The sequence below is a fragment of the Triticum urartu genome, chromosome 6A (genome assembly GCF_056163025.1).
Source record: "Triticum urartu cultivar PI428250 chromosome 6A, HENAU_Tu73, whole genome shotgun sequence".
Classification (NCBI taxonomy): Eukaryota; Viridiplantae; Streptophyta; class Magnoliopsida; order Poales; family Poaceae; genus Triticum; species Triticum urartu.
The window spans coordinates 18,263,977-18,283,643 of NC_141878.1; the positions used below are offsets into that span (position 1 = coordinate 18,263,977).

Genomic DNA, 19,667 nt, shown 5'->3' on the forward strand with positions numbered 1-19,667 from the left:
ATTCTCTGCCTTCCACTGCAGCAATTCCAGTACGGTACCGAGCTTTGTGTTGCTATCTTCGCAATTGGGGTATAACCCTTTTTTGTGATCCTCTAACATGCGATCGAACTTCAGCTTCTCCTTTTGACTAATGCATTGCGTCCTTGCATCGACAATGACCCGGCGGAGATCATCATCATCGGGCACATCGTCTGGTTCCTCTTGATCTTCAGCAGCTTCACCCGTTGCAGCATCATTGGGCACATCGTCTGGTTCCTCTTGATCTTCACCAGCTCCCCCCGTTGCAGCATCACCGTATTCAGGGGGCACATAGTTGTCATCGTACTCTTCTTCTTCGCCGTCTTCCATCATAACCCTATTTCTCCGTGCCTCGTCCAAACATTATAGTGTGGCATGAAACCCTTGTAAAGTAGGTGGGAGTGAAGGATTTTCCGGTTAGAGTAAGACCTCGTATTCCCACATTCAGTGCGTGGACAACACATAAAACCATTCTGCTTGTTTGCCTCAGCCGCATCGAGAAACTCATGCACGCCCTTAATGTACTCGCGGGTGTGTCTGTCACCGTACATCCATTGCCGGTTCATCTGCGTGCATTATATATAATTAAGTGTCCAAATTAATAGAAGTTCATCATCACATTAAAACCAAAGTGCATACATAGTTCTCATCTAACAACATATAGCTCTCCAGAGCATCTAATTAATTAAACCATACATTGAAACTATGTAAAACATTTCAATGCGAAAACAAATGCGATCATAATCGCAACCAAGGTAACAATTGATCCAACGGCATAATGATACCAAGCCTCGGTATGAATGGCATATTTTCTAATCTTTCTAATCTTCAAGCGCATTGCATCCATCTTGATCTTGTGATCATCGACGACATCCGCAACATGCAACTCCAATATCATCTTCTCCTCCTCAATTTTTTTATTTTTTCCTTCAACAAATTGTTTTCTTCTTCAACTAAATTTAACCTCTCGACAATAGGGTCGGTTGGCATTTCCGATTCACATACATCCTAGATAAATAAAATCTATGTCACGTTGGTTGGCATAATTTTCATAAACAATAAATGAACCAATAGTTATAAAGATAATATACATACCACATCCGAATCATAGACAGGACGAGGGCCGATGGGGGCGGATACCAAAACCATCGCACTATATAAGATGCAATAATAAATGTAAGAAAATGATACAAGTATCTATCTAAACATACAAGTAAGAATGTTTTTCCTTTCAGAAAGAAGATAAGAACAAGAGGCTCACCACGTTGGTGTCGGTGATGAGATCGGTGCGGGTGATCGACGGCGGTGAAGACGGGGACAGGGCGTGACGGACCGCTAAATCTAGACAAATCTCGAGGAAAATGGAGCTTGGAGGTCGAGCTTCAAGAGGAGAAAGCTTAAGTAGTGTGGCTCGGGCATTCCATCGAACACCTCATGTGCATAGGAGGTGAGCTAGAGCACCACAAAGCCCTCTCCCCCTCGGCCAGAAAAAATAGAGCACTGTGCTCTGCTCTTGCGCGAGGGGGTATATATAGGCACCTCATTGGTCCCAGTTGGTGGCATGAACCGGGACTAAAGGGGAGCCTTTGGTCCCGGTTCAAGCCACCAACCGGGACCAATGGTGGTGGGCTAGGAGCGAGGCCCATTGGTCCCGGTTCGTTCCACCAACCGGGACCAAAAGGTCCAGACGAACCGGGACCAATGGCCCACGTGGCCCGGCCGGCCCCCTGGGCTCACGAACCGGGACCAATGCCCACATTGGTCCCGGTTCTAGACTGAACCGGGACTAATGGGCTGACCCGGCCTAGACCAAAGCCCTGTTTTCTACTAGTGCATGCTCGCATCCATTGATCTATGGCATCGTCGTCTCGGTCACCCCAGCAAAAACACTTTGACGTCTTTACTCCAAGAATTTTGTATCCCTAGTTCTAGCAGTCCTCATAATCCCTCTCTCTGTAATGCATGTCAATGCGGCAAACATGTTAGATTACCTTTTGGAACCTCTACTACCATTAGTACTTTTCCTTTTGAGTTACTTCACTATGATTTATGGACCTCTCCAGTCCCTAGTGTTTCTGGTTATAAATATTATCTTGTGATCTTGGATGATTATTCTCACTATACTTGGACCTTTCCTCTTCGCGCTAAATCTGAAGTACCTGCAATCTTTCTCAACTTTCGACAATATGTAATCACCCACTTTGGCTTGCCAATTCGATTTATTCAATGTGATAACGGTCGTGAATTTGATAACACCCAAAACCGCACCTTCTTTCTCTCTCAAGGCATTCTTCTTCGTTTTTCATGCCCTTATACATCTTCTCAAAATGGCAAAGCTGAACGATGTCTTCGCTCTATTAATGATGTTCTTCGCACATTGCTTTTACAAGCTTCTCTTCCTTCCCGTTTTTGGGTTGAAGCCCTTCGTACCGCCACACTACTTCTTAATATTCGACCAACTAAAACTTGCCCTCTTTATTCGCCTTTCCAATCTTTTTTTCTCTCCCACCCTGACTATTCTTTTCTGCGTGTTTTTGGCTGTCTATGCTTTCCCAACATCGCCTCTACCGCCTCCAACAAACTAGAACCACGCTCACTACCTTGCATTCACCTTGGTCTTTCTGATGATCATAAATGATATCGTTGTTTCGATCCATCTTCTGGTCGTATCATTCTCTCTCGTCATGTCACATTCGATGAAAATACTTTCCCTTTTTCCGTCACTACAACCACAACACCAATTCCACCACAATCCGCCACCACCAAAACCCCTTCCCTAGTTCGTCCTTCGGTCATCTCCGCTGCCATGGAATCTTGTTCCGTCTCTCAGCCGGAATCGCCCACCGTCAGCCACCCTCCTGCCCCGTCCCCCACCTCTCCCGCGACTGCATCCTCTACCCCAGCCGTCTTTTCCTCACCACATCCTACCACGACAACCACCTCGACACCCACCACCTCTGATTCTTCTTCCTCACCATCTTCTTCAACCGAAAACCCACTGCCACCCAATGCCGTTCTTATACCACCGCTCACCAATGATCATGTCATGTGCACCCGTGGAAAACGAGGATTTCTTCTCCCCACCAAACGTCTCAATCTTACCGCCACCCCAACCATCGCTTCTATTCCAACCAGTTATAAGCGAGCTCTTCTTGACCCTCTCTGGCTTTCCGCTATGTGCGATGAATTTGAAGCTCTTCAGCAAAATAATACATGGACTCTTGTTCCCAAACCTCCTGGTGTTAACATTGTTTCTGGCAAATGGGTTTTTCGTCATAAATTTCATTCCGATGGCACTCTCGCTCGTTACAAAGCTCGTTGGGTGTGTCGTGGTTTCTCCCAGCAGCATGGTATTGACTTTGATGAGACTTTTTCTCCTGTTGTTAAACCAAGCACTATTCGTGTTGTTCTTAGTCTTGCTGTTTCCTCTTCTTGGCCTATTCATCAACTTGATGTTAAAAATGCTTTTCTTCATGGCACTCTCAATGAAACTGTTTATTGTCAGCAACCCTCTGGTTTTGAGAATCCCTCCTCTCCAAATTTTGTTTGTCTCCTCAACAAATCTCTTTATGGCCTTAAACAAGCTCCTCGTGCATGGTTTCAATGCTTTTCTACTTTTATTCAAACCATAGGCTTTATTCCCTCCAAATCCGATTCTTCTCTTTTTGTTTATCAGTCTCCTACTCACACTGCCTACCTCTTGCTTTATGTTGATGATATCATTCTCACGGCTAGTTCCGATTCTTTTCTTCAACATACCATCTCTTCTCTCAATCGGGAGTTTTCCATGACTGATCTTGGTCCTCTTCATCATTTTCTAGGTATTCATGTTTCTCGCACAAAATCTTCACTCTTTCTTTCTCAACGGTCATACATTTTGGACTTGCTTTCTCGTTCTGGTATGTCTGATTGTCAACCCTCTCGTACTCGAGCCGACGTTGGTGCTAAACTGTCGGCTGATGGTGATCCTCTTTCTGATCCCACTTTATATCGTAGCATCACTGGCGCTCTTCAATATGCCACTCTTACTCATCCTGAAATCTCCTATTCTGTTCAGCAAGCCTGTCTCTTTATGCATGATCCTCGTGCTCCTCATCTGGCTCATGTCAGACGCATTCTCCGCTATTTAAAAGGCACTCTTGATCACGGTCTCCTTATTAATTCTTCTTCACCTACAAGCTTGACAGTTTATTCTGATGCAGACTGGGCAGGTTGTCCAGATACTCGACGATCTACATCCGGATTTTGCGTTTATTTGGGTGATAATCTTGTTTCTTGGTGTTCAAAAAGGCAGGTAACAGTTTCCAGGTCTTCTGCTGAGGCTGAGTATAGGGCGGTTGCTCACGCTGTGGCCGAGGCGGTGTGGCTACGGCAACTTCTCATTGAACTTCATCGTCCGCTCCCACGTGCTACCATTGTTTCTGTGATAACATCTCTGCCGTCTACATGGCTTCCAATCTAGTTCAACATCGTCGCACAAAGCACATTGAGATTGACATTCACTTTGTTCGTGAAAAGGTGGCTCTTGGCAAGGTTCGCGTTCTTCATGTTCCTACAAGTGCCCAATTTGCTGACATTTTTACCAAAGGACTCCCGACTGCATCGTTCACCGACATACGCTCCAGTCTCAACATTGTTTCACCTGACGTTGAGACTGCGGGGGGATCTTAGAGTATAAGTCTATTCGTATTGTAATCTATCTCTATTAGTCTAGTCTTGGAGCCCAAGCTTTGTAATCTATATAAACAGCCCTTGAGGCCCCAATCAATACAACAATTATTTCTCCAATATCTCAATCTATCACTGGTCACATCAAAGAAGGCGTCGTCGGTGGTACACCGACGGTAGAAGCGGACGACTGGAGTGAGACCTCTTGGCTAGCATGAGGTCGAGTGGCGAGAGCTGCAGCGCTTTCCTTGATGTGTCGCCGGCCGGCATCACTACTCTACCACCCACACCTCCTCCTCACCAGCCATTTTAGCCGCAACGTTGTTGGCTTTCCTTCTTGCTCTCCTTTCCATACCGTGCTCTTTCTTTCTTCTTTTGCTACTGGGGTTCCAAGTGTGTAAGCAATGGGCACGTAGGAGCGATCATATATAATAGAATGGCTTTGGACATGTGATCGGTCAGTGATCTCCAATCCTGAAGGTACAGTACATATATATAAATTGATAAGGATCAGCATTTTTTTTGGACGGCACCAGAACCAGACCAAATCAAAGGTAGACGAAAGTAGTTGATGGAGATATTCATGGAGATAGCAGATCTGGTTGTTTTCTTTCTTTCCCTACAGCTGTATGATACATTGATACCATCCATGCTGCTGTCACCTATTGATGGGTCATGGTTTGGTGGCCCATCTCCTTCTGATAACTCTAGTAAACCTTTCCTCAAAAATAGAAAATAAAAAAACCCTACACACATGCGTATAGAACCACAAAGAGATAGCGGTGTTTGTGTGTGTGTGTGTGTGTGTGTGTGTGTGTGTGTGTGTGTGTGTGTGTACATTGTACTGCATTGTGAAGATGGAAATCAGGTGTCTATATATGTATATTCTTAATAACCTCTATAGCTAGATACAAATCAACATATACATGTTTGTTTCACCTAGTTTGGTAAGGTCAAGCTTCTGGTTTCTGTAGGTAGAGTTGTATACTGTATAAAGGTGTGAGTGATTGAGAGGCGTGGTGAACTGTTTAGGAGGAAAAAAAATAATTGGTCCAACTAAGACTGTAAGACATTAAAGATTATGGTAAGTGCGACCCTGACGCCCGTGCAGGTGGCGACGGATGATTCCTCTATGTAACATTACATGACGAAGCGGGTGTCTCGATAAGTAGAAGAAAGAGTGAACTATCCCGACAGCCAAGCGTGCGGAATTCAGGGGTATGGAGGCCTTTGGTGAGTTGTCAGAGATGAACAAAGATGAGCCCGCAAAAACAAGATGTAAGTTACCTCGATATGTACAATAAGCCACCTTCTTGTCAGGCAATCGCGGCGATCCACACTTTGGCGGGCATTAACGAAAAGTCAAAGATGGGCTTAACCAAGATAGGTGATTCCAACACCCCGGGTTGCTCCCCACAGCTAATGTTAGTCCATGATTGGGTGATTCCGACACCCCAGGTTGCTCCCCGCAGCTAATGTTAGTCCATGATTCTTGCATAGACAGGCCGGGCCATGTCTCCGGGTGGATGACATCTTTTTATAGGGTGGTGGTCGTTTTGGTTGCACAACAATTGTGCCTTACGGTTTTGGGCGTTGACACTCTTGTGTCTGGCTCAAAGTCAAACAATGTTCCCTGATGTTTATGTGTGTGCTTGTTTAAACCCTACCCCCAACCTTTAATTTTGTTTTTCTATCTTTAGTGTCTGTATTTCGGTTTTCACCCATTTTTGCCAGTTTCTTTTTAAATTACCCGGCCAACTCTCTTATTATATGATGTGGCAGAGCTCCCGCCTTTGCCTCAGCAAGCATTTAAAAAAAAGATTATTGTGATAAGGGGAAAAAGCAGATCCAACGAAAGCATCTAGATTATGGTCTTGATTGGATAAAATAAAATAATCTCGGAAAATTAATTAAGGGTCACTAGCACGGTTCCATTGTAAATATCTTACTTGAGCAAATGGAGACATGGTCATCAGGGTCTACATCCAAAGGGGGCTAGGTCCAACCTGATACAAAGACTAGAGGCAGAGCTTCAATGTTCTTAATAGTTTCCGTCAACAGTATCAAATTCTAATTCTTGTTTCAGAACAAGTATCAAATTCTAATCCATATGATACTTGAGTAGAAACCACATTAATTTAGATAATTCAGTTCGGAGCTCGAGCTCATCTATACCTAGGGAAAAGTAAAATCAAAACAAATAGTAAACAAAATTCAAAAAATCTGAAACCTTTTTGCGTGCAAAATGCTTCAATGCGCCAGGTGCATGCAAAAATTCACGGGTAAACGCCATTCGTGGAGCTCGCGCCAAAACGGACAATATCAGCTATGAACACTGCGCTTTTTCAAACTTTCTCACAGACCTAAATTTTTTCGTTTTTGCCATGAGTTCCTCGAATGTCCAAACTCCACCAAATTTGGCACGGGCATCACGCATTCGATCATCTTGCACCATAAAAAAATCATAAATTTTATAAAGTTTTCAGTTATTTTAAACGATTTCTTGATCACACCTGGGCACATCTGGACCTGTATGCAGAGTGACCGCGTCGCATTACTTACATTGTTACAACTAAAAATTACTCCCTCGCCGAGCTCAGCAAGCTTCCTCCCTTCCCAGTATATAGATGGATTCAAATCAATTAGCTTTCGCTGCCATGGCTGAAGGTGACCGGGTAGAGTGAGCACCACCACAGACAGAGCACAGGGACTAAAAATAAATAACCCAAGAGTGCTTGAGCACGTAAACCATTCCATTTGCAGTAATTATCTTCATCCCAGTAAAAAAAATCGTGCATTCCACGAGCAACTACTCTACTCTGAAGCTGAGACCAGAAGGATTGAATTCAATTGTATAAGCCTAGTGTAAGCTGCTTAAGATTATTTCTTGGTGTACAAACACCTAACAGGGTACAATTATCGAACATCCATGACTCGAACACACCTGGTACATGCAGGTTAAAACTTAGAATACAACATGTTGTCGAATTTGGCATACAACAAACGCTTCAACTCGCTGAGAATTGCAGCCTCTATAGACATGATGATGCGCACACTGCCATCACCCTGTGCGCTGTCAATCAGGTGCACAAAACCTCCGCGGTTTGGTTCAGCACGGAACATAGCCAATGGCCTCCCCCAGCTGAAATCCGCATCGTATGACGGCATGCCAAGCCAGCTGACAACTCTAATGACAGTCACCGGCAAATTGCCTGTAGCCGGGCGCTCGTCGTCCCTCTTTGCTAGCTCGAGGTAGTCGATTGCCGAATGCACTAGCTCGTCGTTCACCCGTCTGTGGGTGTCTCTGATTCGCTGCACGATGTAGCTCAGCTCACGCGAGGCGATGGCATGCACGTTGTCGCCGACACTTAGGTTTATTATCGCGTTGCCGAAGTAGCCGTCTGGGAGTGGTGGCCTCATGATGCGGCGGACGTTGGCCGAGAACATAAGTTGTGTCGCAGCATCCGGGGGTAGCTGCCGGGCTAAACACATGCATTGCCACAGGTGGGCGCTCACGGCGCTAAACGTGCTCACGCTATCGCCACCAGATATGTGCTTTAGAGTGGAAAGTTGGTCCTTGCCAAGGGTGAAGGCCACAACCTCGCTGACGAGTGGCCCTGGCTGCGGCGGTAGGTTTATCTTGGGGCTAAAAATGGAAAGTGCGTCGGGATGAACAACAGGTGGATCACGCGCACACAAGCGCGAGCGGTCATGGCAGGGGAGGTTCACCATAGCCCGGTCGCCGTCCCTGGAGAAAGCTGACCATGTCCTTAAGAAGTGGAATACAGCAGATCCGTCCATAGCAGCATGATGGATTGCCGACCCTAAGACCACCCCACCCCACTTTAAGAATGTCACCTACATACATATATGGATTAATTTGTTTTACATACTACTAATTGCTTCTGAATAGTACACTCCTACATATTACTTCTGTTAATTGTATGTGTAGTTAGTAATTGATTTGGATAGAAAGGACTAGATAGGAATCAAACGGACCTGGGTTGCCCATAAGAGGTCATCTGAGTCGCTGACGTGAGGAACAAACAGCCTCGTCTGCTTCGTTGATGGCTTGAAATCGCTGAAGTCATCCATGGTGAGACGAGAGTGAGCCATGAGGAAGAGCGTGCCCTTGCCGTTGCAGTCGATCTCCAACGTGCCGTCTGCGCCCGCCTTCAAGCGGCCGGCCAGGGGGTAGAAGGGCACAAGCGCCTTGCTCAACGCCGTTTTCAACCTGGTCACGTCGAAGAAGTCGTCTCCGGCGGTTTCTGGTCGGCGGTAGAAGTGGACGAGTGGGGTGTAGCCTCTACTGGCTAGCATGAGGTCGAACGGAGAGAGCCGGAGCGCCCTGCTCGGCGTGTCCGCCGCCGGCGTCACGAAGCAGGACTCCACCACCTGCACCTCCTCCTCGCCGGCCATTCCTAAGAGTAGTTGTGTTGTTGTTTCTCCTTGTTGCTCTAGCTACTACCGGATGTTGTCTTGCTTTTCTTCTAGCGCTGCTGCTACTTCTAGCTACCCAGATGGAAATGGGCAGTGAGGATCGCATATCTTTTGGCATGTGATTGCATATCTTCTAGACATGATAATGGTAAAGAAAAGCGGTCTGGTTGATGTGGACATTCATGGCGATATCAACTCTCGTCGTTTTCTTTCCCTATAGTTGTATGATAGTGAGCAGAGCTTAGCATTTTTGTAGTACCATCACCATGCTGCTGTGTTACCCATTGAAGGAAACTAAACACATTGTTTGGAGGCAGGCGCACGTCCCGCCATTGATTCTCTGTCGGGCCCTGTTAGAGGCAGAGCAGGGAGAGATAGACGCCGGAAGAAGAGGCGAGAAGACAGACAGACACACAGATGGACGGACCGGTCAGTGGGAAAACAGCGAGAAGTGATCGCTCCATCAATAATTGCTTGTGAATATCTCTCCTTTTTCTTTAAGACGAAGACGATCTCTTCTTCCATATTCTTTTGAGCTTTCGCCCCATTTCCAACACAGACACAGTAGCTAACGCTACGAGAGAGAGGGGGGGAGGAGAAGCAGTGAAAAAAATAGCGCGATACAGCAAAATAGTGCGGGCCTTGAAATACGCTATTAGCATGCTATATCGTGTTATAGCGTGCTATTAGCGTGCCATTGTACACGATTTATTTAGCGAGACAATTCTCAAAACGCTATAGCATGCTATTAGTGATGCTATAGCGCACTATTTTTCAAATCTTAGAGATGGCAGGGGAGAGCAGAGCAAGCAGAATGGCTGGCGGGGAGGAGGAGGTGCAGGTGGTAGAGTCCTGCTTTCTAACGCCGGCCGGGGACACGCCGAGTAAAGCACTCCGGCTGTCGCCGCTCAATCTTATGCTAGTCCATGAAGGCTACACCCGGCTCGTCCACTTCTACCATTGCCGTTCCGGTGACCAAACAGCCACCGGCGACTTCTTCGACGTGAGCCGGCTAAAGACAGCGTTGAGCAAGGCCCTTGTGCCCTTCTACCCCTTGGCCGGCCGCTTCAAGGAGGGCGGGGACGGCAGGTTGGAGATCGACTGCAACCGAAAGGGCATGCTCTTCCTCATGGCTCACTCTCGTCTCACAGACAGCCATCGCCAAAGAAAAGGAGGCTGTTTGTTCCCCGCATCGACGGCTCAGCCGGCCTCTTGTGCGCCACTCAGGTATATATGTGTGGTTCTTTCTTAAGGCTGTGTTCGGACTAGAGGAGAGCCAAGCAAAGGAATGGGAAAAGGTACAGGAAGTGAAGTTGGATGTACAGTGCAAATCACAGGTCTCCAAAGTAGAGGAATAAAAAAAATATGGTGTGTTCGGATCACAAGAAAAAACTTTCTAGCCTTTGCACATACTAGCTGTTGCACTCCGTTTGCTCTATATATACATACATAAACCACAAGCTTACGAACAACACACACCACACAGCCGTTCACGTCACACAGCCAAACCATTCACACAACCGTTCCTTACTGTTGAGTTCATTTGAACATCACATTTCCTCATTCAAGCAATACCACACCATCTATTTATATATAAAAAGTAATTGACGGGTTAACCACAAAAAAGAGAAATAGATTAAAATTCCCACAATAATTAGAAAGATCTAACCATCTATTTGGAGGATTAACGATTAATAGCCATTCGATTTAAGTGATTAAAATTACCCACCATTGCCATTACTTACATGGAAATTGGCCTTGGTTTAACAAAAAAAAACTGCACCTATTTCACGTCTAAAATCTCAATCTCTATTGCTTTTTTTTTTAAAGTCTCAATCTCTATTGCTGTCCTCCCCTCTTGCCCCGCATACAAGGAATTAGGTAAAAAAAAAGATAACCATAACCGTCAGATCCACATTAAAGCGGAAGAAATTACCCACCACTGCCATCCTCTTTTCATTGCATTACAAAAATATATATCCTTGAATTCTCCCGTATAGGTAAAAAAAAATTTGTTTCGTGGGCTTGGAAAACATAAACGTGGAGGCTGCCCTACGACCTTCTACTGCCGCCGCCGTTGCGATGTCAAGATCTCTCACGCAGCTCCCGCTCCATAGACTATCCATAGACTACAGAAGGTCTCCTGGCAAGGTAGCAGGGACTATAGAAGGAAGGAAGCATGATGCAGAGGAAGGGGGGAAGAGCAACATGACAGCGATGGGCTGCAGGATCCATGGCGGGATGGAACTTTGCAGATGATCTGACGAAGAGATTTGGGAATAGTTCTTCCTTCATTGCCTAAGTTAGAGGTATGGCTCATGATTGATCACGGGTAGTGAATAGGATCCACTGTGACCTTGCAGCCTCCCTGTTCCCAAGTTATTTGCATATTGGATACATTCATGTTTAGTTTTCCTCAATTGCCTAAGGACTGCCTATGCGTGTACGTGCAGTCTCATCAAGATAAAGTTGCAAGTATTCCATGAGGTAATTGTTCACATTATTTTGTCTCAGCAAGAATACATGAATTGGTTATTCTCAGTCTTTCAATCATTGTATGTAGTAAAAACTTCTCAATCATTATCCAATTTCTATTAGCTAGCACAGGGAACGATCATGTCATTTGGCTAAGGCTACAATTGTCCTTGCAGAAAGCTCAGGTTTTGAGCAAGTAGAGCACTCTCCAAGGCGGGTAAAAATCTTGCTTCCTTTCTCATGTATCTATCAAACCAGCATGAGTCGACTGTGTAAACAGTTCACTGGATGCAGGATCAGGTATAAACCCACCTCTACTTAGTTTATTTTATTGTCAAGTTATCAAAGATGCAGACTGCCGCCTGCAAAAAAAAAAGGGCAGACCGCCGCCTAAAATATTTGGAAACATATGCAGCCGTAGAGGTTGAGGAGGACAATTGCAGCATGCACCCCACATAGCTGGAGTACGTGGACATCGATCCAGTATGGCTGCATGTGTAGACGCTCCAGTGGCATGGATACACATGTTTTCTCTCTCTTTTTACCGGTCAATTAATGATTTCATGGATTCAGAAAAAAAAATCTTTGAAAAACAGGCCAACATGAGATGTGTAGTGTACATGCACGTGTATGTAAGGGAATTTTAGTGATGCGAGGACACTAGCACCTGAACGCTGTACATAGTGCTTGATAGTTTGTGTCATACTCTCAGGTCGTATGTTGCACATGACCCAAGCAGCCTCACCGAGGGTAAAAACGCTCCCAGTCATACATTCCACCCAACACATCAAAATATACTGAACTACCTACTGCGTCGTCATGCAAATAATAAATAAAATTATGGTGCTTAAGTTGAATACTGAACTAGAGGCCTTGATATTCATGTTGACGGTGTACATTATTAGTTCACATGGAAGAAAGGGAGCATCTCTGATATAAATTTTCAAGCAAGCAGTCAGTATATATACATATGAATGCTACATCTCTCTCTCTCTCTCTCTCTCTCTCTCTCTCTCTCTCTCTCTCTCTCTTCTGTTTATCAGAAGGAATGAAAGTGTTGATATAATCGCACCGTAACTAGGTACCTTTTTTCAGGAGAATATTTTATGATCAATTTTATCCTTGTAACTTTACTAATTTCATTTCTATTTTCCCTACTTTTCATGTGATGGACATGTTAATTGCATTTGCATGATCTGCATTGCAAGCTTTAAATAAACCTACACAAGTGTGTGGAGTTCATGTCACAATTCTATCAGATTTTTCATGCTGATACGTGAGATATTACAGGCTTCATCCATTCCTTCAAATAGAATAAACTGTGCAATTGTTTACATTGCCATTATCAACATTTTTGTCTAAAATTTTGCGGGATATACTTTTAATATGCCTGGCATTGGTAATTTATCTTGCGTCACACTTGAAAGATTTCAGCTCTTAGTTGCATGGCCGCACAGGGACATGAGATAAATGGGCCTCAACCATCAAAGATAATATTCTAATATTTGCTTCGCTTCACCTTTCCCACTGCAACCTATATAGAAAATTTTACTACTGTAGCTTTGAGAAAATTATTTTGTATGTTGAAAAGCACTTTTCTCCCTTACCGAGTGCATTATTTATTTGTAAATTTTGGTGTCATTTTTTTAACTATGCAGTCTACGAGACGAGTGTGTCGTCTTGGAATGTAATATGATCCCTCCCATTTGTATTGACTTCAGCCTTAATGAATACACACCATCTTGGATGTATTTACATCAAAAGATTTTTCTAAATAACTTATAATATAGGAATACATTGCGAACTGAATAGTGACATGAGAATAAGTTTGGGTTGACAATATCAGTGTTTCAGCAAGACATGGATCGAACTGGTACTCGGTCCAATAGGGATGTAGAATTGAAAGTAGTGGTGATAGAGAAACAATAAGTCTTTTAGAGCTTCTTATAAATCAGGTGGAAGCGGAAAATTGCATGACAATACGATCTCACAAGAAGTAGCAATTTTTCTCGATGGATGATATATTTTGCTACTAAACTTTCAATGTTTTCATGTAAGGATATATACATGACACACTATTCACATGTGATATGTTCTATGTAAGTTAATTCGAAGCTCTATTCATGGAGACATGTATCTTCTATATGTTCTTTATGCTTCTCCTACATATTGTCTTTGATATTTAATGTGGCAGGCTTTGATTCATTGCTATTAGTTAGAAGGTGCGCGAGATTATTTTGCTATTCTTATATTGAAGTAATACATGTTCCGGTAATACTGGGGACCAACATATGTTTTTCGAAGGAGAAGCTCTGTTATTCCTTGCATCTCTAAATCACACTTGCAGTGGGATCCCTATGGTTTGAGAAGATGTTTTATCGACGCCAAAATAAAATTCAAAAGATTGGGATTTTCTGGAGAACTGCAAGCACTACACTTAAATCTTAGCGTTCGACTTTTACATATTGTGAAGGAGAATTCACTTTCTGGCAATTTTTAATCTTATATTGGTGTCGTGTGACCATGTTGTTATAAAAGTATAGAAGCATCTTTTCCTTTTGTGGGCAGAGGTCATACAGAGCTAAAGATTTATTATCTGCTCAATTAGGTTCACATATGTTTAATCCTTTCTTTTGCCGGGAACACATATGTTTATTCACGTGATGTACATTTTGGATCTTTTCCACCATGTATTATCTCTATTAGTGACCATGCATGTTCGCCAAAAGACTATATGGATACCTCTTGTAATGTTAGAAGTGCCGATCAAGCTCAGGATAATGTGTTTTTATGCCAAGCAAGAGGTTGAATAAGTCATGCTTTTAGCACAGTTGTCAAGACATGCACTGAGTTGCATCATCTATTCTAAGTTATATTTAACCTCGGCATGTTGGATATTTGAAACTGTTTGAATCATTTTGATTATTATCCGCACGAGCAATCAAAGTCGGGGGAGAATGTTTGGACACTTGGAGAATTATTGTAGTATTTGTGATAACCATATATGTATACGAATTATGTTCTCCTATGTATCTTGATATTGTTTAATGAAATCTGCCAGTGAATGATGTTGTATAACAGTTTTGACATTAAATGTAGTTGCATTTAGCCCAAAGTACAAATGCGCTTCATAAATGTAAATCAACTATTCGTTGGGTATTGTTTTTGTAACTACAGAAATGATATTTTATATTCACAGTTCCGTCTGATTTTTTTTTCAGAAATCAAATAATATGCTCATTATAAACTTTCTGAAGTTCTAGCCCGCGCATCGAGCGGGCCACTTTGCTAGTTTCCAGTAACAGCCAATGAATCCAAACTACCGTAGGCGATCAGAAAATGAAGATGAATTCGTTTTTCTCATACACCCTACATTAGATGGCAGTAGCTCATCCACAAAAATGCCAATACATACATCCATCCTCACTGGATCCACATACATGCATGAAACACTTGCCGGCCATGAGGTCCTGTGCCAAAGACGATTCCACATGGAGAGAGAGAGAGAGAGAGAGAGAGAGAGAGAGAGAGAGAGAGAGAGAGAGATCTTTCAAGCCTTAGTTCAAAAATTGTGTGAGAAGTGCAATCTTGAAGACTGAACATGTGTATCCGTGGAAGAGCAAGTAGGTATATTTCTATACCCAATATCAAAGAATGCAAGCAATGAGACGGTGCAAGATATATTCCAACATAGTTGATCAACGGTCAGTTATTATCTTCGAGTTGTGCTCAACGCGATAACATCACTATCATGCAACTACATACGCTTGCCATCCTTACGCCCACATCGCATCTTAAGACAGCGAAAATTTGCATACTTTCAGGTACTACTTATGTTCTATTTTGACATGGTAAATTCATACTAGGGAAATTTGATGTGTGCATATCTCTAATTTCAGCATGAAATTTACAGAATTGTCTTGGAGCTATTGACGGCACTCACTTTCCCATGACCATTCCACCTGGACAGCAAGATCCATATAGAAATAGAAAACAAGGACTGTCACAAAATTGCATGGTCACATGCGACTTTGATCTAAAGTTCGTGCATGTACATCCTGGTTGGGAGAGTTCTGCTTCAGATGCAAGAGTTCTGCAAGACTCACTTAAGCATGGTTTTAGTGTATACCCTGGTAAATTCTATCTTGTAGATGCGGGCTATGCAAACACACCTGAATTCATTGCTCCATATAGGGGAACAAGGTATCATTTGCAAGAACAAGGAAAAGTCTAGCAGAGGCCGCAATCCGCCAAAGAATTGTTCAACCTCCGCCATGCTCAGCTTCGGAATCATGTTGAGAGAATTGTCAGTATATTAAAAAAGAGGTATCCCATACTAAAGGCTGCTACGTCATATGATATTGACACTCAGGTTGATATTTCTATGGCTTGTTGTGTGATTATAAATGAAAGCAATATGGAAGATGTACCAGATGGAGATACCAAATACAATGTTGATGTGCCCTTATTTGATAGCATGCGGCAAGCTGGGAATGACATGCGAGATGCCATGGCAAATGCAATGTGGGCTGACTACAATGCAAGGCGATGAGCCCTATGTAATAAAGGTAAAACAATTTGGTTTGTATTGGAAGTAATTCTAGTCAATCAAAAGGATTTGTGATCAAGTTTCATTTAACATTGCATTAGTACTAGCACATCTAACCAGGAACACATACACAAAAGTCACGTACCCTTTCCTAGCCTAGTACCTTAGCACTACATGATAATTTGTTACCATTAAAATTGCATTAGTAGTACTACAAGTGCCTGCAACAACATACAAAGCCACTTCTTGAGGTGTTTTGAATTTTATTTCTTAACCATCCCAGTCATAATGCATTAGTTGAAACCGAGAGGAAGACTTCCCTGTTGTCCTTGTTGACGGTGAAGAGGTCAGCTGCTTTTACCATATCTTCCATTTGTAAATTCGGCAACCCCTCAAGTGCAACAATGCATTTTTGTATGCTACAGGGATCCTCCAATTTCCTCTCCTCGATGGCTTGCAAACCATTCCATCTCTTCTGTTTTGAGGTTCAGGTACCTCTCATGGAAATCATCAATACTAGAATTAATCTTCTGTCTTTTCCCCCGCTTAGCACTAGTAAGCTCAGGAGCAGAATGAGATGGTTGACAATTTCTATGTGTTGGTAGTGCATCTTGTGATTGAACATGTAATACGGAATCTTTCACCTGAGTTGAGTTCACAACTTCTAGGTCTAATGGATCATCTGTGCAGAACCAATCAGTGCTTCCATTGTCCTCTTCAGTATCAGTATGCATGCATGAATCCCCAGGAGCAGGTAGGTTTGGTGTAGGTGAGCAAAAATGCTCCTCGGGACCTTCCAACTGCTGCGAATATGATGTAGTGACCTGAGAGAATTTTGTGGCCTTGCTTGCATAATAGTCCATGCCACGACAACTCCTTCCTTGAGTGTAGCGCCCTGCATGGATTATGTCCAGAAGAATCTCACTTAAGATCATTGTACAAGACAAACCGTAACTCGAGTTAAGGATTTAAAACTCACCATCGTATAGAGCAAATAGATCATTATAGTATGGGAATGACTTGTGTTGCCATCGGAGGGCATGTTTGTTCTTACGGGCCTTTAATTCTTCCCAAACACTGCCCCAGCCAGTTTTTCATTCATTCTAACACAATCAATTGTAGTTATACTGACATATACTTCATAAAAAACTTGTGCCGCAAATCCATATATGTAGGTGACATTTTTGAAGTTTGGCAGCTTGGTCTTAGGGACGGCAACGCACCATGGCGCCATGGACGGCACAACCATGTTCCACTTCCTCCAAACATGGACCACTTTCACTAGGGATGGCGACCGGGCTTTGGTGAATCTCCCATGCCATGACCGCTCCTGCTTGTATGCGCGTGATCCCCCTGCTATTCATCTCGATGCCCTCTCTGTTTTTTGTCCCAAGATGATCCTATCCCAGACCTCTGTTGTCAACAAGCTTGAGGTTTTCACCCTCCATAAGCACCATCTTTCCACTCTTAAGCACATGTGCGGCGGCGTTGGCGTGAGCACCTTCGGTGTCCTCAGCGCCCACGCGTGGCAGTGCATGTCTCTAGCCCGGAGGCTAGCGCCGGACTCCACAAAGTGCCTCACGTTCATGGCCAACGTCCGAAGCAGAATGACACCACCACTCCTAGATAGCTACTTCGGCAACGCGATAATAGATATAAGTGTTGCCGAAGAAGCACATAGCATCACCTCCGGCGACCTAGCCTACGTCCCGCGCCGTATCAAAGACATCATCAGTCGGGTGGATGATGAGCTGGTGCATTCGGCGGTCGACCATGTTGAGCTAGCGTTAGCAGAGAGGGACAACTTGCCCACTGGCGGAGCTACATGTAATGAAAATGGGCTATGGCCCGCCCATTCCAAAGCTAATACAGTGTAGGATTAAAGTAAACTGAGCCACGAGAAAAAAATATAGTGATCTTCCTTCATATTGGCCCGCCCAGCTTTGGTTGGGTAGCTCCGCCACTGAACTTGCCGTACCCCTGCGACAGGTAATCTGCCGGTGTCCGACATCAGAGTGGTCAACTGGCTTGGCTTGCCGTTGTATGATTTGGATTTCGGCAGGGGAAAGCCACTGGCTATGTTGCGTGCTGAATCAAGCCGTGGAGGTCTTGTGCACCTGATGAACAGCACAAAGGGGGATGATAGCGTGCACCTGGTCATCTATACAGAGACTGCAATTCTCAAGGAGTTCAAGCGTTTGTTTTATGCCAAGTTTGACGGCATGCTGCATTCCAAGTTCTAGTTGGCCGGCTAGTGTCCCATGCACTTCCATTTTATTTCTTTGAACATATCCAATCGTATGTGCCTTAGCTGTTTTTGTCTAAGTGTATGTCTAGTTTCAAAATAAGTCCAGATCTAATAATGTGGGTGTCTTTGAGTGTATTGGAGACGCGCATGGACAATTGTTTAGCCAAGGCAGATAAGCAGCAAAAGATCACATTTCACAAGCATCGTTTGTCATGTAATAGATCAAGTGATCTCTAATCCTAAAGGAACATAAATAAATTTGAGACAGATCAGCAATCTCCAACCCACAAGATATTATGATGGCATAGGTGTTTTTTCTTTAGAGGAGACCAAAACCGGACCAAATTGAAGGAAAACAGAAGTAGTTGGTGCCGATACCAAACTTCATCGTTTTTGTTAGAATAAAACGCTAATGCAAGATCATAGACGACACACCGAGGCACGATATTTGTTAACGAGGTTCACCAATATGGCTACATCCCCGGGGCATGACTACGGGCGCTCCTCCCCAAGATACCACAACACCGGCCGCCCGGGCGCCGGCACAAGCCGTCGGCTCCCCCGCGTACCTGTTGCTATCAAGTCGTCATAGGTTACAACGTGTGCTGCCCCTCCGTATATAAGAGGCCTAGGATACAAGTGTCTGACTCCTACACAACTCGTACCTAACCACACCAATTACAACTCCAAGTCTACGTAACCCCTTGCGTACATAATATTCGACACAAATATAACGGTTTTCCCTCTTTCCCTTGAGCGGAGTGTCTCATGTTGATGGAAATAGAACACATGGTTTTGGTGGCCCATCTCTACCTGAATCATTTGATAACTTCAGTGCAACAAGGTGTCACCTACATGCGTACATATATGAAAAGCTTCCTCTCTCAAAACAAGCTTTCGTCCTACTTTATATATAAAGCACCAACGATAGTAAACGATCGATCGATACGAATTAGTGACGAAGATCTCATACACATCAAAACAAAGGATAAATGGACAATATAAATCGCACGAAAAACTGTTTAAGAGCGCAAAAACGACATGACTACGCCACTGAGCAAGAGCAGAGAAAGTCCAGTAGGAGACACAGCACCATGACCCAGGGCACATGGACTGCACAACAGCACCCCAAGAGGGTAGTCGCACAGGGTGTCACCGCTGTGGAGTCCATAGCGGACATGGGTTTTCACCAGACGCCCTGGCATGAAAAAGATAATCACAACAAAATTATCAAGAGAAAACGGACACCCGTGCTGGCGCCAAAGCACA

The 19,667-nt window shown here is 43.9% G+C and overlaps 1 protein-coding gene and 2 pseudogenes across 1 annotated transcript; 2 read left to right on the forward strand and 1 right to left on the reverse strand.

Annotated features, from left to right (window-relative positions):
- Positions 1–3,166: 3,166 nt before the first annotated feature.
- On the reverse strand, positions 3,167–9,256 carry LOC147963286 (putrescine hydroxycinnamoyltransferase 1-like). The gene is made up of 2 exons (XM_087528672.1): positions 8,686–9,256; positions 3,167–8,544 (listed from the first exon to the last, which is right to left on the reverse strand). The coding sequence occupies exons 1-2, from the start codon at positions 9,103–9,105 to the stop codon at positions 7,645–7,647; spliced, it is 1,320 nt and encodes a 439-aa protein (XP_087384798.1). The 5' UTR covers positions 9,106–9,256; the 3' UTR covers positions 3,167–7,644.
- A 657-nt stretch (positions 9,257–9,913) lies between these two features.
- On the forward strand, positions 9,914–18,393 carry LOC125528071 (putrescine hydroxycinnamoyltransferase 1-like; annotated as a pseudogene).
- Positions 11,209–16,153, forward strand: LOC147963287 (uncharacterized; annotated as a pseudogene).
- Positions 18,394–19,667: the final 1,274 nt, after the last annotated feature.